The sequence below is a fragment of the Desmodus rotundus genome, chromosome 7, assembly GCF_022682495.2.
Source record: "Desmodus rotundus isolate HL8 chromosome 7, HLdesRot8A.1, whole genome shotgun sequence".
Taxonomy (NCBI): Eukaryota; Metazoa; Chordata; class Mammalia; order Chiroptera; family Phyllostomidae; genus Desmodus; species Desmodus rotundus.
In genome coordinates, this window is record NC_071393.1 from 100,032,934 (window position 1) to 100,060,346 (window position 27,413).

General features: G+C 37.1%; 1 protein-coding gene across 4 annotated transcripts in view; it reads right to left on the reverse strand.

Moving 5' to 3' along the window:
* Nucleotides 1-27,413, reverse strand: part of TXNDC16 (thioredoxin domain containing 16) — a 75,035-nt gene that overhangs the window by 43,296 nt on the left and 4,326 nt on the right. For 3 of the 4 annotated variants that reach the window (XR_008427357.1, XM_024567266.3, XM_053928568.1), the window contains exons 2-7: nt 23,688-23,925; nt 22,638-22,720; nt 17,473-17,546; nt 16,613-16,687; nt 4,556-4,677; nt 1,759-1,849 (exon numbers count right to left, since the gene is read on the reverse strand). Coding sequence is in view for 3 of the 4 variants with exons in the window: in XM_024567266.3 (XP_024423034.2) it covers nt 1,759-1,849; nt 4,556-4,677; nt 16,613-16,687; nt 17,473-17,546; nt 22,638-22,720; nt 23,688-23,850 (608 nt within the window). In the remaining variant the exon portion in view is untranslated. The remainder of the gene's footprint in view (nt 1-1,758; nt 1,850-4,555; nt 4,678-16,612; nt 16,688-17,472; nt 17,547-22,637; nt 22,721-23,687; nt 23,926-27,413) is intronic. The other variant, XM_045201527.2, reaches the window with a different exon arrangement.

The window sequence follows — 27,413 nt, forward strand, 5'->3', positions numbered from 1 at the left end:
GGTATTCAATAAATATTTGTTAAATGAAAGAATGAGCACATGAAAGAAAAAAAGGCATTCTCTCCTCCCTCATTAGGAGATAGTCTAAAGTTATAGCCAACTACTTCACCCAGAAATGGGGTAATCAGATTACTGTATTGTGAATCCATTCACAATAGTCGTTCCTGGTCACATCAGGTCCAGGTATGACTTCTCATCATCTCATTATCCATGAATAAATGAGAATTCAAATATCTCCAATATTTCACATACTCAAAAGTATATCAAAATGGAATAACTGTACATTTTTAATTCCCATTTTTAAGTGGAGAAAAGCAGATTTTCTTTCAGAACATTACTGTGTTTAGTCATAGGTCAGGATAAAAAATACATATGGCATACCTTGCTGAAGATTTTTAAAGTAAATAATAGAACTTATATATGCCCTGCCAATAAATAACCACCCTTTGTGTTTTAAGCATGTGACCATTATTTACAATTATTCATTATCTGAAAAACAAGCCAGTAACACAAGAAAGAGAAAGTACAAACAACTAACCCTAAGAGAAACTGTGGGGCCACCAGAGAATCACCATGGGGTGGAGAATAACAAGGCTTTTCCCTATTCTAGGATGGGAAATTGGCAGTTGGGAGTAGCAGAGTAGCTGGATAAATGATTGCTTATTGTAGTTTGAGACTCAATGACTACTTACAGTAAAGGTTTATGATACTATCAGCATAAATCTCAAATTGTTAAAAACCCTGATTCTTCTATGAGTAGTAGACACGCATCAACGTTTTATTTAACTCATTGATGAGGGAACCAGCAGAATGACAGTTCAGTAAGAACAGACAAGTGGAAAAGGAATGCTAGCTGTTGTACAGGCATCAATAAACACAACTTCTCTGTGCAGGAACTTTATTTTCTGCCAACCCGTTCCCCACCCCCCCACATCATTCAACTTTATCAGTTTTCTATGCACTAATCTCTGAATTTAGAGAGTTGTAAAATGTCTGGGACTTAATTACTTGTGTGTGGTATATCAAATAATCACTATTTTCTAAGGGAAAACAGTCATTTTTGAGTCTCTTATAGTCGGCAAGAGACTCAAAAACTATCATGGTATAAAAACGTCACATGATCACCATTTGGCCCTGCTTTGGATTAATTTTCCTGATTTTAGAACATTTTAAAGCCAAACGGAACATTTTAAAGTCTTTAAAATGCACTGGCCATTCCTTGTGTCCCTAAACACTAAAAAGAAAAACTTTAAGCCTATGTTACCCAGACAACAGTCAAAAGAAGGCCCCTACCTAAAATTGTAAGCTAGGAAATAGACAAAAAAGTAAACATCTAAAACATTCTATTCAAAAACTGTACTTAAATATACTTAAGATTATGAGAAAGTAAGTAATAGAATTCTCAGAAAGAATTTATGGAGCTTAATTATGAAAGCTGTTATTTTATCACCTATGTCATCACTGTGGGAGATCTATTCCTGAATACACTTGGACATTCATAGGATCACACCTTGTGTCTTATCCATATTGTCTTCATTCACCTTAGTCTAACATCACTTCTGCATATTTAAATTCATTTTCAGACGGTAGTACAGTGGATAATAGTAATGAAGGTGATTTCAGGTTTCATTTATATGTTCACATCTGCTTACAATTTCTCTTAGACAAGTCCACACTGTGAGAGTATAATGGAATTGATAAATAACAATTGTGAAATAAATAAACTTAAAACTGTTGATATATGCCACTTATACATACCCAATACTTTCCAAAAGGGCAATTTCTGTGGTTAAGACAAATTGGTATGTGTTCCCATACACAAAAGCAGCTTCCATGACTGCCCTGTGCTCTGAAGAATAGATAAGAGAGTTGGGAGAGAGGAGGAGTTAGTTTCTGTGACTCTACACAAACTTCTATTCTCTAGATTGCCCTACACCCTTTCATGCTGTATTATATTTAAAGAAAAATCCTTTGTAGGGATCCCAGTTGGGAAAATGCAAGCAGTTAAAGAAATTATGAAAAGTCTATTCTATTCAAGGTAAGAGGAGAATAAGGAGCATAAAAGAGTTATACTTGACAATGTAACATGAAAAATCTGTGATAGCTTCTTCCTAGTAGAAGGGAAGAGAATACAAATCCACCATACAACTTTTACATGTTATATATCTGTGTATTGTTTCTCGCTTAGTTTTTTTTTTTGTAATCAAACTTATTCTTGAATATAGTTTAAAAAGACAACTATCATTCTTCAGGCACATTAAGAAAAAGAGTTTCTCTACCTTCCACCCTATCTCCAATTTCCAAGGGACAACTACTTTCAACTCTTTTATTGTTTCTTTAGGTATTTACCTCTAAGTCTCTAACTTATATTGTTATATTCTTATTTTCTAATTTTTTTGTGTTAGTCTTATCTACTGACTTCCCACCAGGGAAGATGATAAATTAGCTCTTTCTTCCAAAACTCCATTCCACAAATGTACACATTTGTATCCCCTCAATTTTCCCAATATAGTTCTAATTTTTATTAAATCAATAGTCAGTATTTATATTGTTATGAGTCAGTAAATATTATTTACAAATGAGCCATAGAGTACAAAATGAACACTTTTCCTTTACTGAACTCTTTTTTCACTATAGTTATACCTATCTTTTTCTTTATTTTTGTATACATTTCTTACTAATTTATTCCTAAATTCTTGCACAATTGTCTAATCCTCTTAACACTTCAAATATATCAAGTATACCATCTACTCCCTCTTCTGCAGAAATGTCCTATATAGACTACTGCTACTTGACCTGCTATGCAACTTTCATCCTAAGGACTCACTTCATCATCATCCCAGGGATCTCCTATTCTCTCTTTTGTATTAGCTCTGTTGGTCTGTTACCCATGTCTTCTTGACTGATTTGCCCCCTTATTCCCATTCTCTAGTACTTCCTATGAGAGGAAATATGGAATACACATTTTTTGCAAGTTTGCACTTCTGAAAGTGTCTTTCTTCCACTTTCATATAACTAACTATAGTTGTCTGCTTATAGAATTTGAGGTTCAAGTCATTTTCCCGAGAATTTCAGTTTCCAGGGCTGCAATTGAGAAGTCCAATGCCATTCTGATTCTTGCTCCTTTAACTGCAAACTTTTTTCTTTCTGGAATATTTGAGAATAATTTTTGTTCCAAACATTTGAGAATAATTTTTGTTCCCAATATTCTGAAATGTCAAAATGAGATAGATGCTTTGGTGCGGATCTACATTCATCTGCTATGCTAGGACTCAATGGGTTCCTCCTCTTTGGAAGCTTGAATCCTTCTGGGAAATTTTCTTGAAGTGCTTCTTTGAAGATTTCTTCCTTTCATATTTTATTTTCCCTTTTTTCCTCACTATCCTTTCCAGGCAGTTACCTTCCCCTCCACCACCTAATCTTCTACCACTTACATCGCATATCATCAGATTATTCCACTCACGACGCTGCTGCCTCGCTGCCCCGCTGGAGTCATTTACCTCCCCAGCCAGGGTCACTCCCCCTCATTACAGAAAGATTTTAGCTTCTGTCACACTGTCACTTTCTCCAATACTACTCCTGTCAGAATCCTTGGTGATTTTACTATCCCCATAGATGATCCTTTCAAAATCCTTGGCCTTGTCTATAGACTCCCGTGATTTTTCTTTAATCCTACCTTAACCACTCACTGTTCTGGTCCCACTGCAGGCCTTTAATTAGCAATTACTGCAAACTCCTCCATAATTTCAATGTCTAGCATCATCCTCCCCTCCCCCATCCCTCCATCTGACTAGGTTACTCAGTCTAGTACATAACTCTAACCCTCCAGGACCTATAATGCTACCCACTTTTCACTGTCAGTAACCCCTTCAAATCCTCTCTTTTCTCTTCACTCAGCTTAAATTCCATAGTCGATCTTTATAATCACTCCTCTGCCCATTTGGCCTAAACACAATCCAGGTTAAATCAAATAGGCAAGTTAAATGCCTATTCTGTACTTACAAATTGATTCTGTCAAAGTTAGATTTTTGAAAAATCAAGAAAAATATCTCACAAACAGCAAATACCAAAATACTTAAAAAGCATGCTAGTCAGTCAACATTTACCAAATGCTATAAACTACTATACCAGGTACCATGAGGACTATAAAGAAATAAAAAATAGTAACAGCTAACACACAGCACCTATTACATGCCAGAAATTATTTTAATTATTCAAGCTCATCTGGTCCTTATAATAACGCTAAGAGGTAGGCACAATTTTTTTTCCACCATCTTAGTGAAGAAGCAGCAGTCCAAGTTCATACTATAAATAAGTTGTCCAAGTTCATACTATAAATAATTGATGGAGCAAGGGGTCTGATCTAGGCTGACTGGCTCCAGAGTTCAATTCAAACACCATGCTATGCTGCCAATTAAAAATAGAAAACAATAGTAAAGATGCTTTAAATTTATTTTAAAATATTAAGATCACGGTTAAAATACACTATTTTAAGTCTTCAATATATCATACAAGTACAGGCACAGCAAAGATTAAAGTAGAAGTTAATAAATACCTGGTGTTCCAATGGCTCTTACATATGAAAATACAATGTTTGCTTTTCCTTTCAGAACATTTTCTATATTCTGAAGGTCTTCCAGGGTGGTAATGTATTTTACTTCATTAAAAAGAAGGGCACTAAAATAAACAGAGACGTAATTAGTAGAAAAATCTGTACGAACTTAGTTCTTTAATACATGTTTGACAAGTACAGTAGTACCACGGTACTCGTCATTAATTCATTCCAGAACTTGTGATGAGTGTCGATACTGAGTACCCGACTGTTCGCGAGCTACCGTGAGACTGACGCTTCAGACCTCTGTTTCACCATGAGAGAGGGGCACCAAGTGGCGAGTAAGCGCTGAGTGCTAAAGCACTTTTTTTCTCATCAAAATGCTATGTGTACATAGCATTGGGTTTGACAAGTTCTGAAGATGAGTATCGAGGTATAACTATAAGTTAAAGACCTACTAAGAAAATTTAGTAAGAAACTACACTTTTTTTTTTATTTTAGTGATTTTAGAGTGGGGGCGGGGGGAGATGGTAGGGGAGGAGAGAGACAGACATCAATTTGTTGTTCCACTTATTTATACATTCATTGGTAGATTCTTATATTTGCCTTGACTGGGGATTGAACCCATAACCTTGGCCTATTGGATGACTCTCCAACCAGCTGAGTACCCAGCCAGGGCAAGAACTTAAGCATTTTAATAATAAACTAAAATCACTCTCTGAATCATTAGTCTGTCCCTGAGAGCATCAACCAGGGACAGTTGTGAGTAGTGGTGCTCATTCTCCATCACAACTACCTCAATGAATTTAAGCCATATTCATTAACATCTTGGCCTGGTCAAATAATCCCTTAGAGTTTTCTCAGCTTGAATACATTTTATCCCTTCATACATCTAAAATGCAGGCTTCTTTCCATGGCCTATAAGGCCCTGCATGACCTAGACCTTGCTTACTTCTCCAACCTCACTTTGTTCTACGATTCCTCATGTATACCACACTTCAGGCACACCTCAGGCCTTTGCATGCACAATTCTGTTTGCTGAAAGCTAGTCCCTTGCTCCTTCTCATACCTCTGGTCTTTGAGAAGCCTTCTCTATTGGTCCTGTGTAAATAGGTCTGTAGCATTTTTCTCTTTCATTTTACATTATTTGATTCCTTCCTAGTACTTATCACAATTTACAAATATTTATATACTTGTTTATCCCTTCTTCTCATTAAATTGTTACCTTCCTGAGGCAGGAACCTTGCATATTTTACCCCTATTTCTGTAATAACTGAAAATAGGGCATAGTATATCATAAGTAATCAATAAATATTTGCTGAATAAAAGAAATGGTAGGGTAGAAATTATTTATTCCCATTCTTCACTTGAAGAAATGCAAGTTCAAAACACTGAAAAGATTACTTAGTTAACAACATTTACTCAATTAAGGAGTCAGGAACAGAACACAAAACAGTACTTATTCCTAGCTCAGTAATCTTTCCACTTGACCACAGTTCTTCCAAATCATCTTTTCAGACTGTTAGACTAACTGATCATATTTCTTCATCCAAAAGAATCTTTATTAATTTTCTACTTCTATATAAATTCTCTAATAACTCACTTCACTTTTCTCTGTGTGCATGTATGTGTATTTTTGTTAGGCAAACTGTAAGGATTCCTGAAAGTCAGTCCAAGTCCACATACTTAAGCAAAGGTTTACTCAACTATCTCCAACAAATTAGTCAAGTTTTGCTTCCTGTAATGGAAAACATGGGACTTTCTGCTAATACTGCAGTTCTTCAACTCTTTGGTTTCAACATACCTTAATAGCTTTAAAAACTGAGCTCCTCAAAGAGCTTTTGTTTATGTAGGTTACATCTACCAATAGTTGCCAAAATAGAAATTAAAACAGGAATTTTAAAATGTTTATTAATTCTTTTAAAAATAATAATAAACAGCATGTTAATATAAATAATACTTTCTCATAAGAAAAGCAATTTTTCAAAACAAAAGAAAAACTTAGTGAAAAGAATGGCATTGTTTTACATTTCTGCAAATCTCCTTAATATTCAACTAAATAAAAGACAGCTGGATTCTCATAGCTGCTTTTGCATTCAGTCTGTTCTGACATCACACAACACATCACTAGCCTGTGGAAACTGCACTCTTAAAAGAATAAAAGTGGAAAAGGTAAATAACGTGTTAGTATTATTAGAAAAGTATTGTGATTTCATGGACACTCTGAAACTACTGCCCTAAATTACCTTGGCTTAAATATTGACTTATTACAGATTTCTTCAACTTTTTCAAAGAAAAGTACAATTTGATCTACTACAATTCCCAGGGCTCTTGTTTTGTGTTTTGAGAGAAATATTTACAGAGTAGTACTCACTATATGCAAGGTGTTTTCACACATTTTCATTTAAATCCTCAAAAATAATCTTGGAACATTCTTTTTGAACACACACAGGTAAGAGTTGGAGGGATTAAATAATCTGCCCCAGATCATAGTGGTAGTCACTGGTAGAGCTGACCCTAAGCTGGCCTCTGACACTAAGCCAGGACCTGTAAACTACATTACTGCTGACCACTGTTGTAAATGGGAAACCAGGTGGAAAGCAGGCAACGAAGGAATGGCAGTGGAGTCTCAGTGGCAATCTGGGCTATTGGTGGTTTATATATTTTGGCTAACAAGTCCAGAATTACTCTTGAGTTACTTCAAAACAGTTGGGAGGTGCCTCTAGTAAACTTAATTGGACTTCCATGTAAATTCTAGCCTTAGAAATTATACCCACCCTTTAACTTTTATTGCTCTAGCCCTGATCTATGTGCTTCGAAATCAGATCTGGGAGAAGAAATCTCCCAAACCTTTTTCTCAAATAAGGACTGGCAAATAAAAATTAATAAAAGCCAACATTCTGGGAGCTCTTGCCCCATGTCAGGCATAGTACTAAGCATTTTATAGTACTGGCAGTTAATCAGATTTTAGACTGCCCAGCTCTGATCCTCTCTTTTGCTTTGGAACTCCCAGTTTTCTAAGTCTTTGTGGTGAGCAGAGGCCTCCTCGTAAAAGGGCGGAATCCCCTCATAAAATCTAATATTATGGCAAACTTCTTTCCCAAGTTCCCTGCTGCAAGGCACAGCTATATGACCGAGGATCACTTGTCTGGCATGTTTGGACAAGGAGCTAATGATACAAAGAATTGGGGACAGGGCAGAATTATTTCAAGAAGCAGTAGCAGCAAGAGTCAGCTCCAAAGGCAGCAGTGAGAACAGTACTGATGACAGCCCCAGAACAGGAGACGCAAGCTCTCTCATTCAACACAGTGGTAATGCAGCCATCCCCTCCAGACTAGTTCTGTGTCACGATCTTGACTGTATTTCAGAGCCGTATAATTGAGTCCAGTTCCCCAGCTCTTCTAGCAAGTCTGAGATATACTATATTTGCTCCAAATCCTTTTCTGCTTAAGCCAGGCAGACCCAGATTCTGGGGTGATAACTAAGAATGCTCGGCAATGCACTGTGTTTTAATTTGCATGGCAACCATCTAAGAGTAGTACCATCTTGAACTCCATTTTACAGATAAGCCCATGGGGCTTAGAGAGGTTACCCTGCCTAATGTCCCAAAGCTCATTAAGCGGACAGTATCGATGAGGTAATATAAACCATAACTAATGATATTCTATTTAATGATCTCTATGATTTTTCCCAATGGCTTCCTAACTTTGTTTTTTAATGTTAACTTCCAGAATACAGGCATGCCTAGGGATCTCTACGATCCATTCCACAAACCTGTGCTACTTCACTCCAGTTGCAAAGAAGAAAAAAACTGACAGAAATGGGTTGAAGAAGAAGTCTGCCTTGGGATCTTCTCTTCTTGTCCTAATGATGCAGTAAAATTTCTCATGCATTCTACAATATGAATATTATTACTACATTCTAATTACTGTTGTTTTGTTTTTCCAGTGTTCTAAATAACAGAAATTCAGTAAGGTCAAAGGACACAAATTTAATAGAGAGAAATCAGTATCTTTCATATACATGTATGTATATATTATACATATAGATATGTTATATGTCTATATTTTACATAAAAATAGATGTGTTAGAAGACAATGGAAGAAAAAACCCATTTACAATAGAAACAAAAGAGACTAAATACCTTGTAAGAAGTTTAAGTGTCCAGGCATATATGAAGAAAGCATTAAAATATTATGAAAAGACACAAAAGAAATTGGAACAAATAAAAAGACTTCAGGTTCTTGGATGGGAAGAATTACTCTAAAAATGTCAATCTCCCTAAAATAACTTACAAATTTAATGCTAGTAGGGAATAAATTGGACAAATTAATTTTTAATGTTATCTGTAAATGAAACAAACCAGCAATTCTTTTTTTTAGTTACAAAATTTTATTTTTTATTTTACGTTTTTCATTTCTGTAAATTGTTTTTCAAACACAGTTGTCTCCAATTTCCCCCCTCCATCCCCCACCCCAACCATCCATGCCTCCCACCCTGGATCCTACCCGCTTTGGCTTTGTCCATGTGTCCTTTAGAAATGGTCCTCAATGACCTTTCCCCTATTTTCCCCATTATAATTCTTAAAAGAGAAATATGAAGGGGCCTGGATCTTTCAGGTATTATAAAACCTCAATAACTAAAGCAATGGTGCTAGTATACAAATAGACCATTGAAATGTGAAGTTAAAAAGATAGACCCAAATATATATGAGTGATTAGTGTAAAAAATGGCATCTTGAATAGCGAAGAAATTCATTAATCTCAGTTGTGTTGGGACAACTATGTAGCCACTTGGCTCTTACACAGCTAAATCCTACCCTCATACCATTCACCAAGTTGAATTCCGAACAGGTCAAAGATTTAAATATAAAACTGAAACCATGAAAACACTGAGAAGAAATACACCAAACAGAAATAAGACTCTGATCTTTGACAAAGGAAAAAAGCCACTTAATGGAGAAAGGGTGCTAAAACAACTGGACATCACATGCAAAAAAATAAATCCAGACACTAACTTCACAACTTCCACAAAAATTAATTCAAAATGGATCACAGGCCTAAATGTAAAATGTACAACTATAAATCTAGAAGATAACATGAAAGAAAATTGGTAACCTTGGATATAGCAATGATTTAGATACACCACAAAAAGCATAATCCATGGGGAAAAAAAATGTTAAGTTAGAGTTCATTATTATTAAAACTTTTGCTCTGCAAAGGAAACTGTTAAGAGATTGAAAAAACAAGCTACAGACAAGGGGAAAAAATTTGCAAAGCATGTATCTGATAACTTACATCCAAAATACACACAAAAAAACCCCTTAAAATTCATCAATAAAAAACAATTAAAATATGCGCAAAAGATCTTAACAGATACCCCACCTAAGAAAATATACAAATGGCTAGTAAGAAGCATAGAAAATGTGCTCAACATCATTCTGTCATTGGGAAACTGCAAATTAAAACGATGAGGTGCCACTAAACAACAATTAGAATGACTAAAAAAAGTTGTCAATGCCAAATGCTGACAAGGATGTAGAGCAACAGGAACTCATTCACTGTACATGGGAATGCAAAGTGGTACAGCCACATTGGCAGGTAGGGTGGCAGTTTCTTACAAAGCTAAACACAGCCTTACCATATTATCCAGAAAGCACATTCATTTACCTATAGGAGTTTAAAATGATGGTACATCCACACATAAAGCCTGCACAGGAATGTTTATAACAGCTTTATTCATAATGCCAGAACATGGAAGAAACTAAGACGTCCTTCAATAGGTGAATGGACAGATAAATGGTACATCCATACAATGGAGTATCAATCATTGATAAAAAGAAATGAGACATCTAACCCTGAATACAAGGCAGAACCTTAAATACATATTGCTAAGTAAAAAAATGTCAATCTAAAAAGGCGATATGCTATATGATTCAACTATATGACATTCTGGAAAAAGTAAAATTATGTTGACTGCAAAAATTATCAGTAGTTGGGGAGCAGAAGGGCAGGAGGAATAGGTGGAGCACGAGGAATTTTTTAGGTCACTGAAACCATGCTGCCTGATACTGTATCGGTAGATACGTGCACAGGTCGAAACTTACAGAACTGTACAACAGCGTGAACCCCAAAACAAATACGTACTTTGGTTAATAATAACGTGTCAATACTGGTTCATCAACTGTAACAATGTACCACACTAATGCAACATGTAAGCAATAAAGGGAAACAGTACAGAGAAGAAAGGAGGTAAATGGGAATTCTATGCACTCTCTGCTAAATTTTCGGTCAACCTAAAACTACTCTAAAAAGTCTACCAATTTTTAAAAAATAGGTGAATTCCTTTGTATCAATGGCATAAGAGAGATCTTAATACAACTTAAAATTCAAAAGTCCAAAGAAAGACAATAAATTTGACCAGATAATTTTAAAAGAACAAAGTAGGGAAATATGAAGACAAATGACAAACTTGGTGGGGGAAGGGGAAAAATGTGCAGTTTAGTCTCCTTTACATAAGGAGAGTGCCTAGAAATTAATAATAAAGTTTAAAACATGATAGAAAAGTGGGCAAAAGATATCAAGCAACAGTTCAGTTCCATTTCTAGGAATAGTATGCAACTGCCAGAGAGTACATGATAAAAACTGCTTAACAGACACTGGGTGTTTTAACCTAACAGATTTAGCACATAAAGTAGGATGATAGAGTGAAAGGCATGTTTTTCCCCATGGTAATTTGCAAGGTATAACTCTGATATGATACACTATTTAGCACAGTTCTTCAATATTCCAAATATTACTGAAAAAACTTTAAATACTATATTTCATAAGTCATTTTCCTTATATTTTAAACAAGAATGAGGATAATTGCCTTTTTGGAATTCTACTGGGCACTTAGTTTTCTCCCTCTAAGTTTCTTCTTCCCTTAAGTGTTGGGAAGCGTAGGGAAGTGTCTTCTTCCCTAGGACACTCCCAACATGGCCTCTATGTTAACACCACCTAGATCTGCACTCCTTGGGGGCTCAAGTTCCTATAACTGTTTCCTTGAGACTTAGATAAGATAGGCATTTGACTCTTAGATTACATTATCTTCTTCCCTTTGACTTCCCTGAAAATTTGCTCTTCTCCCTTTCCTACCTCAGACAGGGATCAGGTTAGATTTGAAGCAGAATGAGGTAAAAAAGAAGTCAAGGATTAACTCAAATTTGTAGTTTTGCTCATTATTACAAAATTAACTGTCACCAAGTCCAGTTAATTTTACCTCCTAAGCATTAAAAAGAAAACTCCCTCTCTGCTATCTCTACTCTACCTCTCTAGATTGTACAACAGCCACACAATGGTTTCTCCATTTGGCGGGGAGATTTTCAGGAAAATAAATATATTTTAATATTTTTTGTTTTTTCAAAGTATATTTTATTGATTATGCTATTACAATTGCCCCATTTTTTCTCCCCTTTATTCACCTCCACCCTCCACCCCTCCTCCCACCAGCTTTCCCTCATCCTAGTTCATGTCCATGGGTCATACATGTAAGTTCTTTGGTTTCTCCATTTCCTATACTATTCTTAATCTCTCCCTATTTTGTACCTACCATTTATGCTTCTTATTCCCTGTACCTTTCCCCCACTCTCCTTCCCTCTCCCCACTGAAAATCCTCCATGTGATCTTCATTTCTGTGATTCTGTTCCTGTTCTAGTTGTTTGCTTAGTTTTTGTTTTTGTTTTAGGTTCAGTTGTTGATAGTTGTGAGTTTGTTATCATTTTACTGTTCATAGTTTTTATCATCTTTTTCTTAGATAAGTCCCTTTAACATTTCATAAAATAAAAGCTGGGTGATGATGAACTCCTCTAACTTGTCCTTATCTGGGAAGCACTTTATCTGTCCTTCCATTCTAAATGAGAGTTTTTCTGGATAGAGTAATCTTGGATGTAGGTCCTTGCCTTTCATGACTTTGAATACTTCTTTCCAGCCCCTTCTTGCCTACAAGGTTTCTTTTGAGAAATCAGTGGATAGTCTTATAGGAACTCCTTTGCAGGTAACTGCCTCCTTTTCTCTTGCTGCTTTTAAGATTCTCTCTTTATCTTTAATCTTGGGTAACTTAATTATGATGTGCCTTGGTGTATGCTTCCTTGGGTTCAACTTCTTTGGGACTCTCTGAGGTTCCTGGACTTCCTGGAAGTCTATTTCCTTTGCCAGATTGGGGAAGTTCTCCTTCATTACTTTTTCAAATAAATTTTCAATTTCTTGCTCTTCATCTTCTCCTTCTGGCACCCCTATGATTTGGATGTTGGAACATTTAAAGCTGTCCCAGAGGTTCCTAAGCCTCTCCTCATTTTTTTGAATGCTTGTTTCTTTGTTCTGGTCCAGCTGAATGTTTATTTCTTCCTTCTACTCCAAATCATTGATTCGTGTCCCAGTTTCCTTTCCTTTACTGTTGGTTTCCTGTATATTTTTCTTTATTTCACTTTGCATAGTCTTCACTTTTTTCTCTATTTTGTGACCACACTCATCCATTTCTGTGAGCATCCTGATTACCAGAGTTTTGAACTCTGAATCTGATAGACTGGCTACCTCTTTATCACTTAGTTCTTTTTTTGGAGTTTTGATCTGTGCTTTCACTTGGGCCATTTTCTTTGTCTCAACGTACCTATTATGTTGTAAGGGTCAGAGCCTCAGGTATTCACCAGGGTGGGGCAACCCACTTCACTGTGTTGTGGCACTGTATGTGGGGGAGGGGTCCAAGAGGGAATAATGTTGCTTGCTCAGCTCTTGGTTGGCTTTCAGTCACTTTCCCTGCTACCCAAATGCAAATTGGGTTCTTCTGGTGCTGATTCTCGGATGGGTGGGTTTGTGTACATTCTAGGACCCTGTGCATCTCTCCAACGAACTCTCCTATGAGGCTGGGAGTTTCTCCCGCCACCTCAACCCCCATAGGTTTTTACAGCCAGAGGTTTTAAAGCTTTCTTTGCCTGTGCTGGAACCCCTGGTTCCATAGTCTTGCTCCCCAGTTGTTCCTCCCACGTAAATGTGGGACTACCAGCCACCTCCTCACCCTGGTACTCTAGCAGCAACCTTGCCACATGTCCTCTCTGCCCTGGCTGCCTGTCTCCACCCCTCCTACCAGTATGAATGAATGTTTCTTTAACTCCTTGGTTGTCAACTTCCATGAAGTTTGATTTTCTGGAAGTTCTGGTCGGTTTTATTTTCAAATTTGTTGTTGTCCTTATTTCAGTCGTACAAGAGGCAGAGTGTATCTACCTATGCCTCCATCTTGGCCAGAAGTCGGTTTCTCCATGTTCTTGGACCCCACAAAACTGTCACACCCACTAGAAAGAGCTCTCCAGTACTAATTCAATCATATCACTTGCCTGCCAGCAACCCTCTATTAAGCAATCAGGTGTTGTGCTGGTCAATTAGGACAGCAAGCCCAACTGAAAGTAACAATCCAGCTTTCGTGCACTTACTGCAACAGTGCAAGCAAGAGGCAGAGAGAGGCATCAGTTCCAGAAAGTTTCTTTCCCTTCCCTGCCATGTAACAGGCCCAGGTGAGGGTCAGGTGTACAAAGCACAGATGTAAGGTATCATTGCATTTCAAGGAAAACCCAACAAAAGGCTCCTGGCTCCTTATGGACTGGTGGGCTGGGGTGAAGGAAAGAAGGGCTAGGAGTGGAAAGGGACTGAGTCAAATTGGAGATAAGAGGGTCTTATCAGAAGTACCTGTGAGGTGCCCAGCCAAGGTTTCTGATGAGACCTCAAAATGGAAACAACTGGGCTAAAAATGCAGGTGTACACAGGAGCATGTTTGGCCTAAGGGATTGGGAGAAAGGAGGGACCTGAGTCCTTGACCTCAATTTTCTCTAAAAAACTGCAATGTGCTGGCTGTGCACCAAGTCCGGTGTAGAGCAGGCACCTTCCTCCCAATGAGGCCTGCTAGTTAAAACCTTATTGTCTATGGTTGGGCCCAAAAGATGATACAAGGATTCTAATGTGCAGCTGGACTCCTCATCCATCAGTGGCTACCCAAAAGCTTGAACTTCTTCACATGGTAAACAAAGATGTCCTGCATCTGACCCCATGCCTACCTCTCTGCCCTCATCTCCTGCTTCACATTTGATACTCTTGGTAAAAGAAACAAACAAAAAAACCTACCTTCTCCATGCCCTGGCTGGTATAGCTCAATGGATTGGGTGTGGGCCTGTGATCAAAGGGTTTCCTGTTAGATTCCCAGTAAGGACACATGCCTGGGTTGTAGACCAGGTCCCCGGTAGGGGTGTGAGAGGCAACCACACATTGATGTTTCTTTCCCTCTTTCTCTCTCTCCTCCCCTCTCTCTAATAATAAATAAATAAAATCATTTTTAAAAAGAACTTTTAAAAAAAACTACCCTGTCCAAACTATTCTAACCTCCATGTCTTTGCTCACACAGTTCTCAATGCTTTACCCACTTTCCATTTCTTCACCAAGCAAATGCCCACTTACGCTTTAAGTATCATCCCCATGCCACCTCTTTCAGGAAGACTTCTTAGTAAATATCTACCCTCATTCTAGACCCAAGGAACTATTCCCTACCCTGTGAGTCCATAAGCCCTTATGCATACATCTAACTTGCTACATAATATTTTCTGTTCATGTATCTGTCTCTGAAACAAAACCCCATTCCTAGAGAACAGAAGCCATATCTTATTCTGTTTTGAATCCCCGTACCTAACAGGTATCTGGCACATGGGAGGAACGAGGGGAATAATCTTTGTGGAATTAGTGTTCTACAAACCAGCATTAGCACAGCACAAGGAACAGGATATCACCACAGCAGGACTGCATGACACAAGCACCACAAGCTAGCCAGTTCAGAGAACAGGGTCCCCAGCACTGAGAGCCACTCCACATCTAAGGCTCCATTGTTTCAAAACCACCTTATCATCAGATTGTTGAAGGTAGACATGCCGCTCTAGGATTTGCTGTCAAACGTGTCAAAGATGATCTTATACACCCTTCCCCCATCCCTCAAAGAATCTTCTTTGTTCCTTCACTGTCATTTCTGGGTCAAAGACAGGCATCAGGTATCCACTGTACAAGTATCATATCTATTACTTGGACTTCTTGCTAAGCCTTTTATGACCGCCCCCCACCTCAGGACAGCCACCCTTTCTCTAACCCAGGAAAGGACTTCTAAGACAGCCCAACAGCTCTTTGGAATTCCTTCTTCAAAAGGCCACCTTTCATTCCTTATAATTGGCTTCTTACTCTACAGGCCTCGGGATCCTTGATTATCAGGATGTTTTCTAAAGCCCTTTCATTAACATATTGTTAGTAATGGAACATTTAAAAGTATCCATTTTCAAAGTGATAAACACAACTTTTCACCAATATGTTTTAAGTCTTCTGTAATTTATCTTTCACCCAATTTTTCTGGGAATCCAGTCAGGGAAGGGAAGGAAGCGGGGAGCCAAGCAGAAGACAAAGATAGTCAATGTCAGCAAAGGTCTTAGTTGGAAACAGACCTACAATAATGTTAAGTCGGGAGAGTCCATATAAATTCATGTCCTTAACAAGTCATAGTTTCTAGCTTTTTCATCAAAGAGAATACTAGACTTTATTCAGAGGTAAATTGCATGAATGGACCTCAGACAGGCTGACTCCCAGGCTTAAAGACGCCATACCAGGGAAATTAAATTAAACTCACTTACTTCCTCTCAACCAACATTCAGGTATGTGCTGGGATTATTGAACTGTTTCTGTACTTACTGAGCAGGCACAAAGCTATAGACTACAGAAAAAAATCATCTGCGTGAGAAAGATGGTAGACATAATAGTATGACCCATGTAGTCATGCTGTGCCATCTACTATTTTAATACAGAGTATCTATATGTTTCTGCATTATTTGCCATTTAAGAAAGTTTAGATCCTCTATGTGGGAAGATAGACCAGGAATTTATGTGAAATTGATGCCTACAAATATAATGTTAAAACTCTAAAGTATTTTAATTGATTGTGATTGTCTAAAATGAAATCACTAGATAAATAATAAGTAAAGAAGTGAATGGTAACCCCTGTACTTACAAGAGAACATGAGCAATGATGGCATTCACATCAAACAAGGTATCAATAGGGAATTCTCTGAGTAGTATGTTGCCCCTGTAACAAGTTTGAAAAAGTGTTACAGAAATATTTCCTTAGCATCCAACTTACTTGTTCCTCTGATATACTAGGCTGTAATGTTAGAGCCTGTGTCTTATTCATTATCCCATGCACATCCCAAAGTGGTGGCCATAATATACATTCAAATACTCATTGAATATAGACTCAATAACTATGTCAACTTTGAAAGCTTAGGCCCTGGACCTAGCAAAAAGACCAGAAAAAAAAAGTGCAAACAGGGCTTCCTACCAACCTCCCTGTCACATACACACAGATTCCCCAAATCAGGCTGGGAAGGAGACAAGTAGGAGAAAGAAATGTCCCCAGCAGCAGGTCTCTGAGGAGACAGGATCTCTCCCTATTTCCTAGGTCAAATCCCAAGAGTTTGAGGAAAGATTTTAAGAAATGGCAGACCCAAGTGCCCAAGTAACCTGGACATTGGCAGATCCATCGAAAACAAAGTACATTTGTTTCACACCAGAATATGACCTGACATATCTACTTAAACACTGAATTTTCTTACTTACCAGGCATTTGTAATAGGAATTTACATAAAATTTTCACGTAATATTTAAAACAACCCTGTGAGGTAGGTATTACTTTTATTTTATAGATAAGAGAGCTAAAGTGCAGGTAACAAATCTATTACTTGGACGTTTTGCTAAGCTTCATATGACCCCCTACAACATACAATTTATTCTGGATTAGTGATATTTTATATACTTGCATATTCTAGAAGTATAGTTTTATATTTGTCCATAAGACTCAAAATAATAGTTTACCTGAATAAATATGCCTTCATCAAATCCTTTTCTTTTCCACAGTATCTTGATATTTCTTCTTTGATACAATTAACCTTTAAAAGATTACATTTAAGGTTTAGAGTATATCAAAAGGTGAATTTTCTTGCTTTGGGAAACAAGAAATAAAATTAAACATTATAATTTTGTCTCTGTATCATATTTTCTATTTTACTTTTCTTTCTGATTTGAATCCCATAATTGCTCATTTACTCAAGTGCTTGAGGTAACCCAGAAAAAGGAACTGTTTCTACACCTAATAGTAATATTTAATTATACCTAAGAGTTTACATTTAACTCACTCTTATGAGAGAAGCAAGTAGAAGGTAACCAGGTAGAAAAGGAAGGAAACAATTAAAGCAGGACAAAAATCATGAGCATAAGCTAGGAAGCACAGCAGTGAGTGGTAAGCTGGAACCATGAAACCACCTCAACAGCCAGCACACATATATAGCAGACAGTGGTGGTTTTTCACCCAAAATCCATTCTCCCCTTTGGTTTTACTGACAGAACTTCACTAAAAGCAAGTTCCCTATTAAAAGACTTTCCCAAACTCCCAACAGCCAAGGATGGCTAAACGGTGTTAGGAGAAGTCACTGGTTTGGAATTCTTAGAAGACTCCTAAAAAGGGGTTGACAGATACACTTACTTTTCCCACTTCTTCCTGACAAAACAAATAAGATAGCTACAAACCAGCAGTAATGAGGGACCCTGAGGCATCTTTAAAGAAGAAACCCTTGCTAAGGACTGTGACTCAGAAAGAATGAACCTAAGTCCCTGATGATGTCAGAGCAGCCATAACAGCTCTTGATCAGCTTACCGACAGCTTACAATCAGGACTCTAGATTAAAAATATAAGGACAATCCTGGCAGCGACATGAAGCTAAAATGAAAGGCATCAGAGCACGAAGATAAGGAGGGAGGTTAAAAGAATATCACATCAGTATAGGTCAAGGATGACTGAGATGTGAAGTAAAAGAGAAAAGAACAAAAAGATTCTAGAGACTTTTCACAAATACACTAAGTAAAATTAGGGAGAAAATTGAGCGTGTATATGCAGCATGAAATAGAGGTGGGGAAGGAATGAGATAAGAATGAAGAGATTACTAGATGGGGCAAACAGGCAGCCACCAACATAACTTACCAAAACAAAGGCTGACAGAATACTTTGTTTTGGATTTTATAAGTTTTGGGTTTTTTTTTAAGATGAGTTTTTTGTTGTTTTTGATGTGCAATTTTATTTTAAGAGAGTTTGAGGAATCAGAGTAACAATTAGGGAAGCTACATTTGTTTAAAAAAAAAAAGCTACAAAAGGAGAACTGATACTCAGAAAGGATATCAAAAATAGAGAATTAGAATTAAAAGTCATAGTATAGCCATAACCAAAAAACCTAAATTTTAGTGTATGTAATTTTAAAAGAATGTTTAAAAGTCAGAGGATAATGAATGGTTGGCATTATGATAATACATTTGTCCATTTATCCATTCAATATATACCTACCATATTTTGAACACCTACCATATTTTAGTCACTGGGGGTACAACTAAGTTCCAAATAAAAAACTTTATCTTTAGAACTCACATTCTAAAAGTAGAGACAGATAGTTTAAAATATTAAGTAATATGTAATGTTAAATGTTATTAAAAATATTAAGGACATTTTAGGAATCAAGGAGAGCTTCTCTGAGGGGGTGACATTTGCACGAACAACTGAAGTAATGGAGTGAAACATACAAATATAGAAATATGTGGAAGACGAGTTCTAAGCAGAGTGGGAAAATACCTGCCAAGGTCTTGTGGAAATAACACATCAGGTTCAAGTAACAGAAAGATGACCAGTATGTGTCAAGAACAAACTGAGGAAAGTGGAGGAACTGAAAATGAGATTGGGGCGGAAGCCGGTGTTCACAAGATTGTATCACAACTGTAATGGGAAGCCTTTCTGAAAGCGGAGCAAAGTAATCTGACACATCTCACCTACATGTGGAGAGAGTTTAGTTGGACAAAAGAGAAAGGAGAAAGGCCAATTATTAGAAGGCTATTGTGGTTTTCCAAATGAGAAATGATAGTCTGGACAAGGGAGGACTAAAAGTGAAGGTACAGGAAGTGGTCAGAGTTGGAAAGTTTTGATAGTAGAACCTAAAGGACTTATTGATGGATTGGTGATGATAGAACAAGTCAAGGATGACTCAAAGTCTTTTTATTTTTAAATCTACACTGATACAGTAATACTGCCATACCAGCTTTCTTTAGACTATCACTCGCATGTCGTATCTTTTCCCTTCATTTATTTTGAAAATTTCTGAACGCTTTAAAGATGCATTTCTAAATGGCATTCAGTTGGGTTTGGTTATTATACACAGCTTGACAATCTTTGACTTAACTGGAACATTTAATCCATTTACATTAGTGTTTTCTTCATCTATCTCTGCCTCCTGAAATCTTAACTTTTGAAGATGATACCAAAATGCTACTATTTGGGAAGTCTTTTCCCAATACTATACATGACCTTCTACCCCAACAATCAGATATGAGCTCTCTTTCCTTTTAACCGCTATGGCATTTTATTTGCATCTCATTAAAATTGGGTTCTGCTAGTTACTAAAATAATTTGTGAATGTCTTTCATCCTCCCTATTTAGGATATAAAGTATCCAAAGAAATAGAATAGGTCTTAGGCATCTTTCTATTCAATAGCCTAAATATAGTAAGCTAATTCTAATCTCATATACATTTACTGAGTATCTGTTATATGCAAGAGACTGAGCTAGATACTCAATATAGGTCTATCTTATTCACCAGTCTACATTCTATATAGTTCTGCATCCTCAACTATAAAATCCAGTTAAGTTAGTTCATAAAGGTATGGGTATGAACCTCAATATTCTATTACAGTTATTAGATACACAGTTACTAGTTTACTAGTTACAAGATAACACGATTATCCTTTTTGATTATCATACCTACATATTATTTAACTTTTAAATTTCAGTTTAAAATGTTATTCAGATCTCCTCAGAGATGAGTACCATTATCATTCTAGAGTGTAATCAGTTGTTCAAAGTTAGCTGACACCTCTATACAAACAGAACTGAATTATTTTTTTAAGGTATATAACCATGACATAAAAAGGATGTATTTGGTTTCTGTCCCCGGTGCCTGACACAGAGTTTCTAAAACCCTTGTAACTTCCTGAGTGATAGAAATACTAGAAGCATTTTTGTTCTAATATTTGGCCTTTAACTCCAGTTCCTGATACAGGAGTTTCTAAAACCCCTGAGTTGTCTTTTTTTACATAAAGACATGAGTGGTGGCTCGGGGCTCCTAGATAGCTTCAGGATACCCTCTGGTTATCAGAAAGACAGGGCAATCATTAAGAGGGCTGGAACTTTCAACCATACCTACCATCCCCCACGCTGGAGACTGTTAATCACCAACGGCCACTGATTTAATCTGTCATGCCTCCACAAGGCAACCTCCATAAAGCCCTAAATAACAGGTTTAGAGAGCTTCGAGGCTGATGAACACCATCCAAATCCGAGAATGACACACCCCAACGACACAAGGACAGAGGATCGAGACCTGCTGACCTTACTCTATGCATCTCTTCTACTTGGCCATTCCTGAGATAGCCTTTGTGATAAACCAATAGTAGCAAATAACGTGTTTCCCTGAGTTCTGTGAGCCATTATAGCAAATTATCAAATCTTCGGAGGGGAAGGTGAGAACACCCCATTTGTAGCCAAGTCCTATAGAAGTCAGTTGTGGGTAACCTGGAGATACACTACTTGTAACTGGCAAATGAAGTGACAGAGGGTCTTATAACACTGAACCCTTAAACTGTGGGGTCTGTGCTAACTCCGGGCAGTTAGGGTCAGAATTGCTTGGTGTGGAAAACTCACACATTTGGTGTCAGAAGTGTTATATGTGGGTAGAGGGAACAATATCCTTTTAATAGGCAAGGTAAGTTAAACTGTCTGTGCTTCCTGCCCTGGGAACTAGCCGCAGAGACCAAGAGGGATAATAGCCATCTCGTGGAAAAGGAAGGCTAATGAATCAAAGACGAATAGATGTACACACAGTGTAGAAGTAAAAGGAATTCTACGGAAAATAACCTCACAGGGTAAACTGATCATAAATTCCTAACTGGGGAAGTCATGATGGGTAGTCATGCCCCAGGCATATAACTTTAGTAAAAGGCGTATCTTTGCCTTAAGCAAGCCTCATCTTTGTTTCTGTGCAGCTAGATTAGCACACTTTGGTGTTAATGTGACTACCCTTTCAGACCCCTCCTTTTAAAGTGCTAAGAGCACATAATATTAACTATCCTGTACTCCAGTCCTGGCCTTGCTTTCTCCCATCTCCATGTAATTGTCTTAAAATTCCCTCCTAATTTCAAATGCATAAAGGAAACTGTTATCCTCCAGATCATTTGAAATCTTGTTCCGCAGGGTATGTTGTCAGTTTGGCTAAAATAAACTCTTATAAATATTCTCTACAGGTTTGGACATTTCTTATGTCAACAACAGAAAGTCAGGTACACACTAATCTGAAAGAGTTTAATAATCCCTGGGTTGCCTCGCATTCAGGTTTCTAAGGTACCAATTCTAAGTTTAAACTAGTAGAAGGCTCATGTAGCTATCTAGTCCACAATGCCTATGGAAATTTTCCACAATTTTCCATAGCAAGGTTGAACATCTTTTGAGAAAAGAATTAAAAATATAATTTTAAGTTAGGTTGTTTTAACCTTATTCTAAAAATAAATGAAACTGCGGCATAAGAAATTTAAAAAACTTAGACTAGAAAAAATACTTCAGTTACCTCAACTTTGGTACCTCCATTTGTGCTAATAGAAATTTAATAAATAATTGAATTCTGATATATTTGTCAGGCAAAACAAAATAAAAGTCTAACTACAGGACTGAAAAATGACACCAAAGCCACAAGAGAATAATTTATAAAATTAAATTGACCTGGAACTATCTTTTTGTGTTTCTGTTTGCTCTTATGAAAAAAGTGTAGCAAAAATTTTTTTACAGTTTGGAAAAAGAAGTGCAACAACATCAGCATTGTTAGACATTCAGTCGTAAGTCACTCAAATGTGAAATGTTGGTCACTGATAATTTATTGACACGAGTATCTTTCTACCTTTGCAACTGAAATTCCATAGTCTTGGAGAGGTTTAACAGCCTTACTCAGTTCTTCAAGAAATATAGAGGTACTTGAAGAATCTAAAATAAGAAAAGTTTTATGAATGCTTAATGAATTGTACTTAGAAAAGATAGAATCTTAAAATGAAAGTCCAAAGTTGCTAAAGTAAAAAGAAATATATTAGTTTGCCCAACCAATATGCATCAACAAATAAGCAGTAACTAAATACACCTAGTTATAGTATATTTATACCCTTATTTCCAAAGCCTCATTATTCTTATTTATAATGTCTTTATAATGACATATTTTAACTTTGTAAGCAACCTTAAAAGCCTTCTAAAACAATAGGGTAAATGTTTAATTTAAACCTAATATTTGGCATTATTTTACCAAGTTTAATACCATACACAAAAAAAACACATGTATACATGCATAAAACTTTCAAAATGGTTTTAAAATACCATTTTCAAATAATAATTATAAGGGAACCGATATAAATGTGGATTTAGTTCCACATTTGCAAGAATAGCATTTTTTTATGCATGAAGCCTTAAATGAGACCATTACGATTATTAGTTATGTTTAAGAGTTATATTAATTTATTTTAATTAATGGTATAGCTAAAGCATTACTGATACTACATTTAAAGTTTAAAAACACTTTTAAAAGATTTACATAATAAAAATATCAAAGAGTATACTTTCAGAAATGACTACATAAAATTCAAATGTTACTATCTTAATAGTTCATTTTTATCTAGGATTTAGTATGGATTAGTACATGAATAAAGTCACTTATCCTTATCCTCACAACAAAGCAAGTGCTATTTCCTCATTATGGATGACAAAAAAGACAGAGAAAGGCTAAGTGCCTTGACCACGGTCATACAACAGGTCAAGTGGCAGAATCAGGATTTAAACTGAGGCAGGCATATTGTAGTAGAAGCACTGTAGCACATATTACTAATCCAACAATAAGCTCTCAGTGAGCACACTGATTCAACAGCAATAGAAATGTCATAAAAGTCATAATATAAAAAATACTTACCAGCTTGATAAAAATAAGCTAAGGAGGCTTTTCCTGCTTGCAAGGTACTGAAGTATTGTTGAGGACTCAGTTCTGGTAGCGAGTTGACTGCTGCCTTATAAACAGTGCACATGATGACAAAAGAGATGCCAACTCTAGAGACATTGAAACTGAAAGACATCATCACCTGTAGTTGTATATAAGCAGGAGATTTTGTCTGTGTTTGTTCACTGCTGTGCTCTGGTGCCTCAGACAATACCTGGCAAGAGCAGGGGTTCAACAAAGTTTTGCTGAATGAACTTGTTAAATAAATGACTTAAGTAAAATATGCAAAAAAGAATAATATAAGGCATTATTTATACATTTGATCGTGCTAGCACTTTATTATTTCTTTCTAGTAAAAATTTGAGATGGGATGATATATAATGACATTGATTTGATAATGCTATTGATTTTTGATACTTCTAAAAGACAGTCAGGAAAATGCAATACTAAGTACCTTAAGTTTAATAGGTAGTTTCTGGAGTATGTGAAGCTAATTGTCATTTTTAAGGGCTCTAAAATTTATTCTCAAACATCCAATTCAATTTTTAAATTGGGCATTTTATCTTTCTCTACTGGAAGTAGATTTACAATTAATATACAAACAGCTATTTAACACCATTAACATGGGAGTGACATGTTCAAAATACGCATACACATCTACAATGTTTATTTTTAAAAAATTTAAAGTTCCTAGAAGATAGCTATTAAAATTACTTACAAACATTTTTTTGATATATTTATTGATTATGCTATTACAGTTGTCCTATTTCCACCCCTTCACTCAACTCCATCCTGCCTACCCCTTCCCTCCCACACTCCCCCCCTATAGTTCATGTCCATGGGTCATTAAGTTCTTTGGCTTCTACATTTCCTACACCATTCTTACCCTCCCCCTGTCTATTTTCCACCTATCATTTATGCTATTTATTCTCTGTACCTTTCCCCCTTCTCTCCCCCTCCCAATCCCCTATTGACAACCCTCCATGTGATCTCCATTTCTGGGTTCTGTTTCTGTTCTAGTTGTTTGCTTAGTTTTCTTTTGTTTTGGTTTTAGGTGTGGTTGTTAATAACTGTGAGTTTGCTGTCATTTTTACTGTTCATATTTTTTATCTTCTTTTTCTTAGATAAATCCCTTTAACATATCATATAATAATGGCTTGGTGATGATGAACTCCTTTAACTTGACCTTATCTGAGAAGCACTTTATCTGTCCTTTCATTCTAAATGATAGCTTTGCTGGATACAGTAATCTTGGATGTAGGCCCTTGCCTTTCATGACTTGGAATACTTCTTGCCAGTCCCTTCTTGCCTGTAAGGTCTCTTTTGAGAAATCAGCTGACAGTCTTATGGGAACCCCTTTATAGGTAACTGTCTCCTTTTCTCTTGCTGCTTCTAAGATTCTCTCCTTCTGTTTCATCTTGGCTAATGTAATGATGATGTGCCTTGGTGTGTTCCTCCTTGGGTCCAGCTTCTTTGGGACTCTCTGAGCTTCCTGGACTTCCTGGAAGTCTATTTTCCTTTGCCAGATGAGGGAAGTTCTCCTTCATTATTTGTTCAAATAAGTTTTCAATTTTTTGTTCTTCCTCTTCTCCTTCTGGCACCCCTATAATTCGGATGTTGGAACGTTTCAAGATGTCCTGGAGGTTCCTAAGCTTGTCCTCATTTTTCCAAATTCTTGTTTCTTCATTCTTTTCTGGTTGGATGTTTCTTTCTTCCTTCTGGTTCACACCATTGATTTGAGTCCCAGTTTCCTTCGCATCACTATTGGTTCCCTGTACATTTTCCTTTGTTTCTCTTAGCATAGCCTTCATTTTTTCATCTAGTTTTCGAACAAATTCAACCAATTCTGTGAGCGTCTTGATAACCAGTGTTTTGAACTGTGCATCCGATAGGTTGGCTATCTCTTCCTCACTTAGTTGTATTTTTTCTGGAGCTTTGAAGTGTTCTGTCATTTGGGCCATTTTTTTTTTTTTGGTCTTGGCGCATCTGTTACTTAAAGGGGCGGAGCCTTAGGTGTTCACCGGGGTGGGGTAACGCTGGTCGCTGCGCTGTGACGCTGTGCGTGGGGAGGGGCCGAGAGGGAGCAATGGCGGACTTCAGCCACTCCCTCCGCTACCCACAATCAAACTGGGCCCTCTGGTGCTGGTTCCCGAGTGGGTGGGCCTGTGCACGCTCTAGGCCCCTGTGGGTCTCTCCAACGACCTCTCCTGTGAGGCTGGGAGTTTCTCCTGCTGCCGCCCCAACCCCCACGGGCATTTTCAGAGGTTTGAGGCTTTATTTCCCACGCACTGGAGCCCAGGGTTGCTCGGTCTGCTTCGCTCCCCTGCCGTTCATCCCCGTTTATCTGTGCGTGAGTGTGGGGCCCCGGGGTGCTACCCACTGCTCTGCCTGCCCCGTTCTCCGCCACCCTGAGTCGGGCCCTCTCGGTTTATCTGCGCGGGTAACGTGGGGCCGCAGGGTCTGCTAGTGGTCAGACTGCCTGCCCTGTTCGTCCCACACTCCGCCAATCTCGGTCCCGCCATGGCCACGAGAGTCCTCTCCGCCCCGGTGCCTGTCTCCACCCCTCCTACCTGTCTGGATGTATGTTTCTTTTTTATCTACTTGGTGTCGGACTTCCTTGCCGTTGGATTTTCTGTCAGTTCTGGTTGTGTGAGGAGGCGCAGTGTGTCTACCAACGCCGCCACCTTGGTTCTCCGAACATTTCTTAATACAGTTTTAATGCTCAAGACTTTGATTTATTTATACAACTTAGAAATTCAAATATCTTTTCAATTCAGTTCTATTTTCTGATCTCAGATTTGTTCTAGATTATCCTCCTCTCATCTTTCATGCTGCAGTTACTTCCACATTGTCCTCTGCATCTGCTTTCAATTCTCTTCTGTTTTGCTACTTTCATATTTCTCTTAAATAATTTCTTCTTTCAGGAAGCTTTTCTACTAATAATCTATATTATCTGTGTTTAAAAGAATATAGTTAGGAAAATTTGTGTAATATAAAAATATACTTCTAGAAGGTAAACATATGCCTATAAGTATAGGTAAGAATTTTGTTTTAATTTTTTTTCAAACAAACAATCACTATCTTAAAACGGGAGATGGCAGTGGGGGGGTGGGGGAAATAAAAATTATCCATTAGGATAGGGGTTGAATTTTTCAGTAAAGAATAAAATGATAAAAGAATTAAAAAATTAGAAAAAAATGATATTAAATTGGATATTTACTCTATTTTTTCAATATTATTAATAAGCATAATTAATGCCTTATTTAATGCCTCTCCCTAAGGAGTAGGTATATCAAAAAAGGAGCTAATCACTTGTGATTACTTCCTAATATTCTTTTCACTGCAGCTAATTAATATCAAACAGTGAATTAATTTACCATCAATTTTTAATAATAAGCCTCTTAGAGTTCAAAATTCAACTAGAATGATGAGTGAGGACTGTGAGAGGTATATAAAAGAGTAATTTTAATGATATAACTAAGGGGTATCCTTGACATTAAAATTGATTATACATTATAGCCATTTTAAGCCAGCATATTTTAAAGCCACTTTATATTAATAGGAATGGTTTAAAAATAGGTCATCCAAGATTTTCTTTATATTCTGGGGGTGGGGAAAATGCATACATCCTGAGCCTAAGAAGAGTAACTATATAAAATCTGTTACTAATGAAATAATTCCAACCTAATTAAAAGGTAAAAT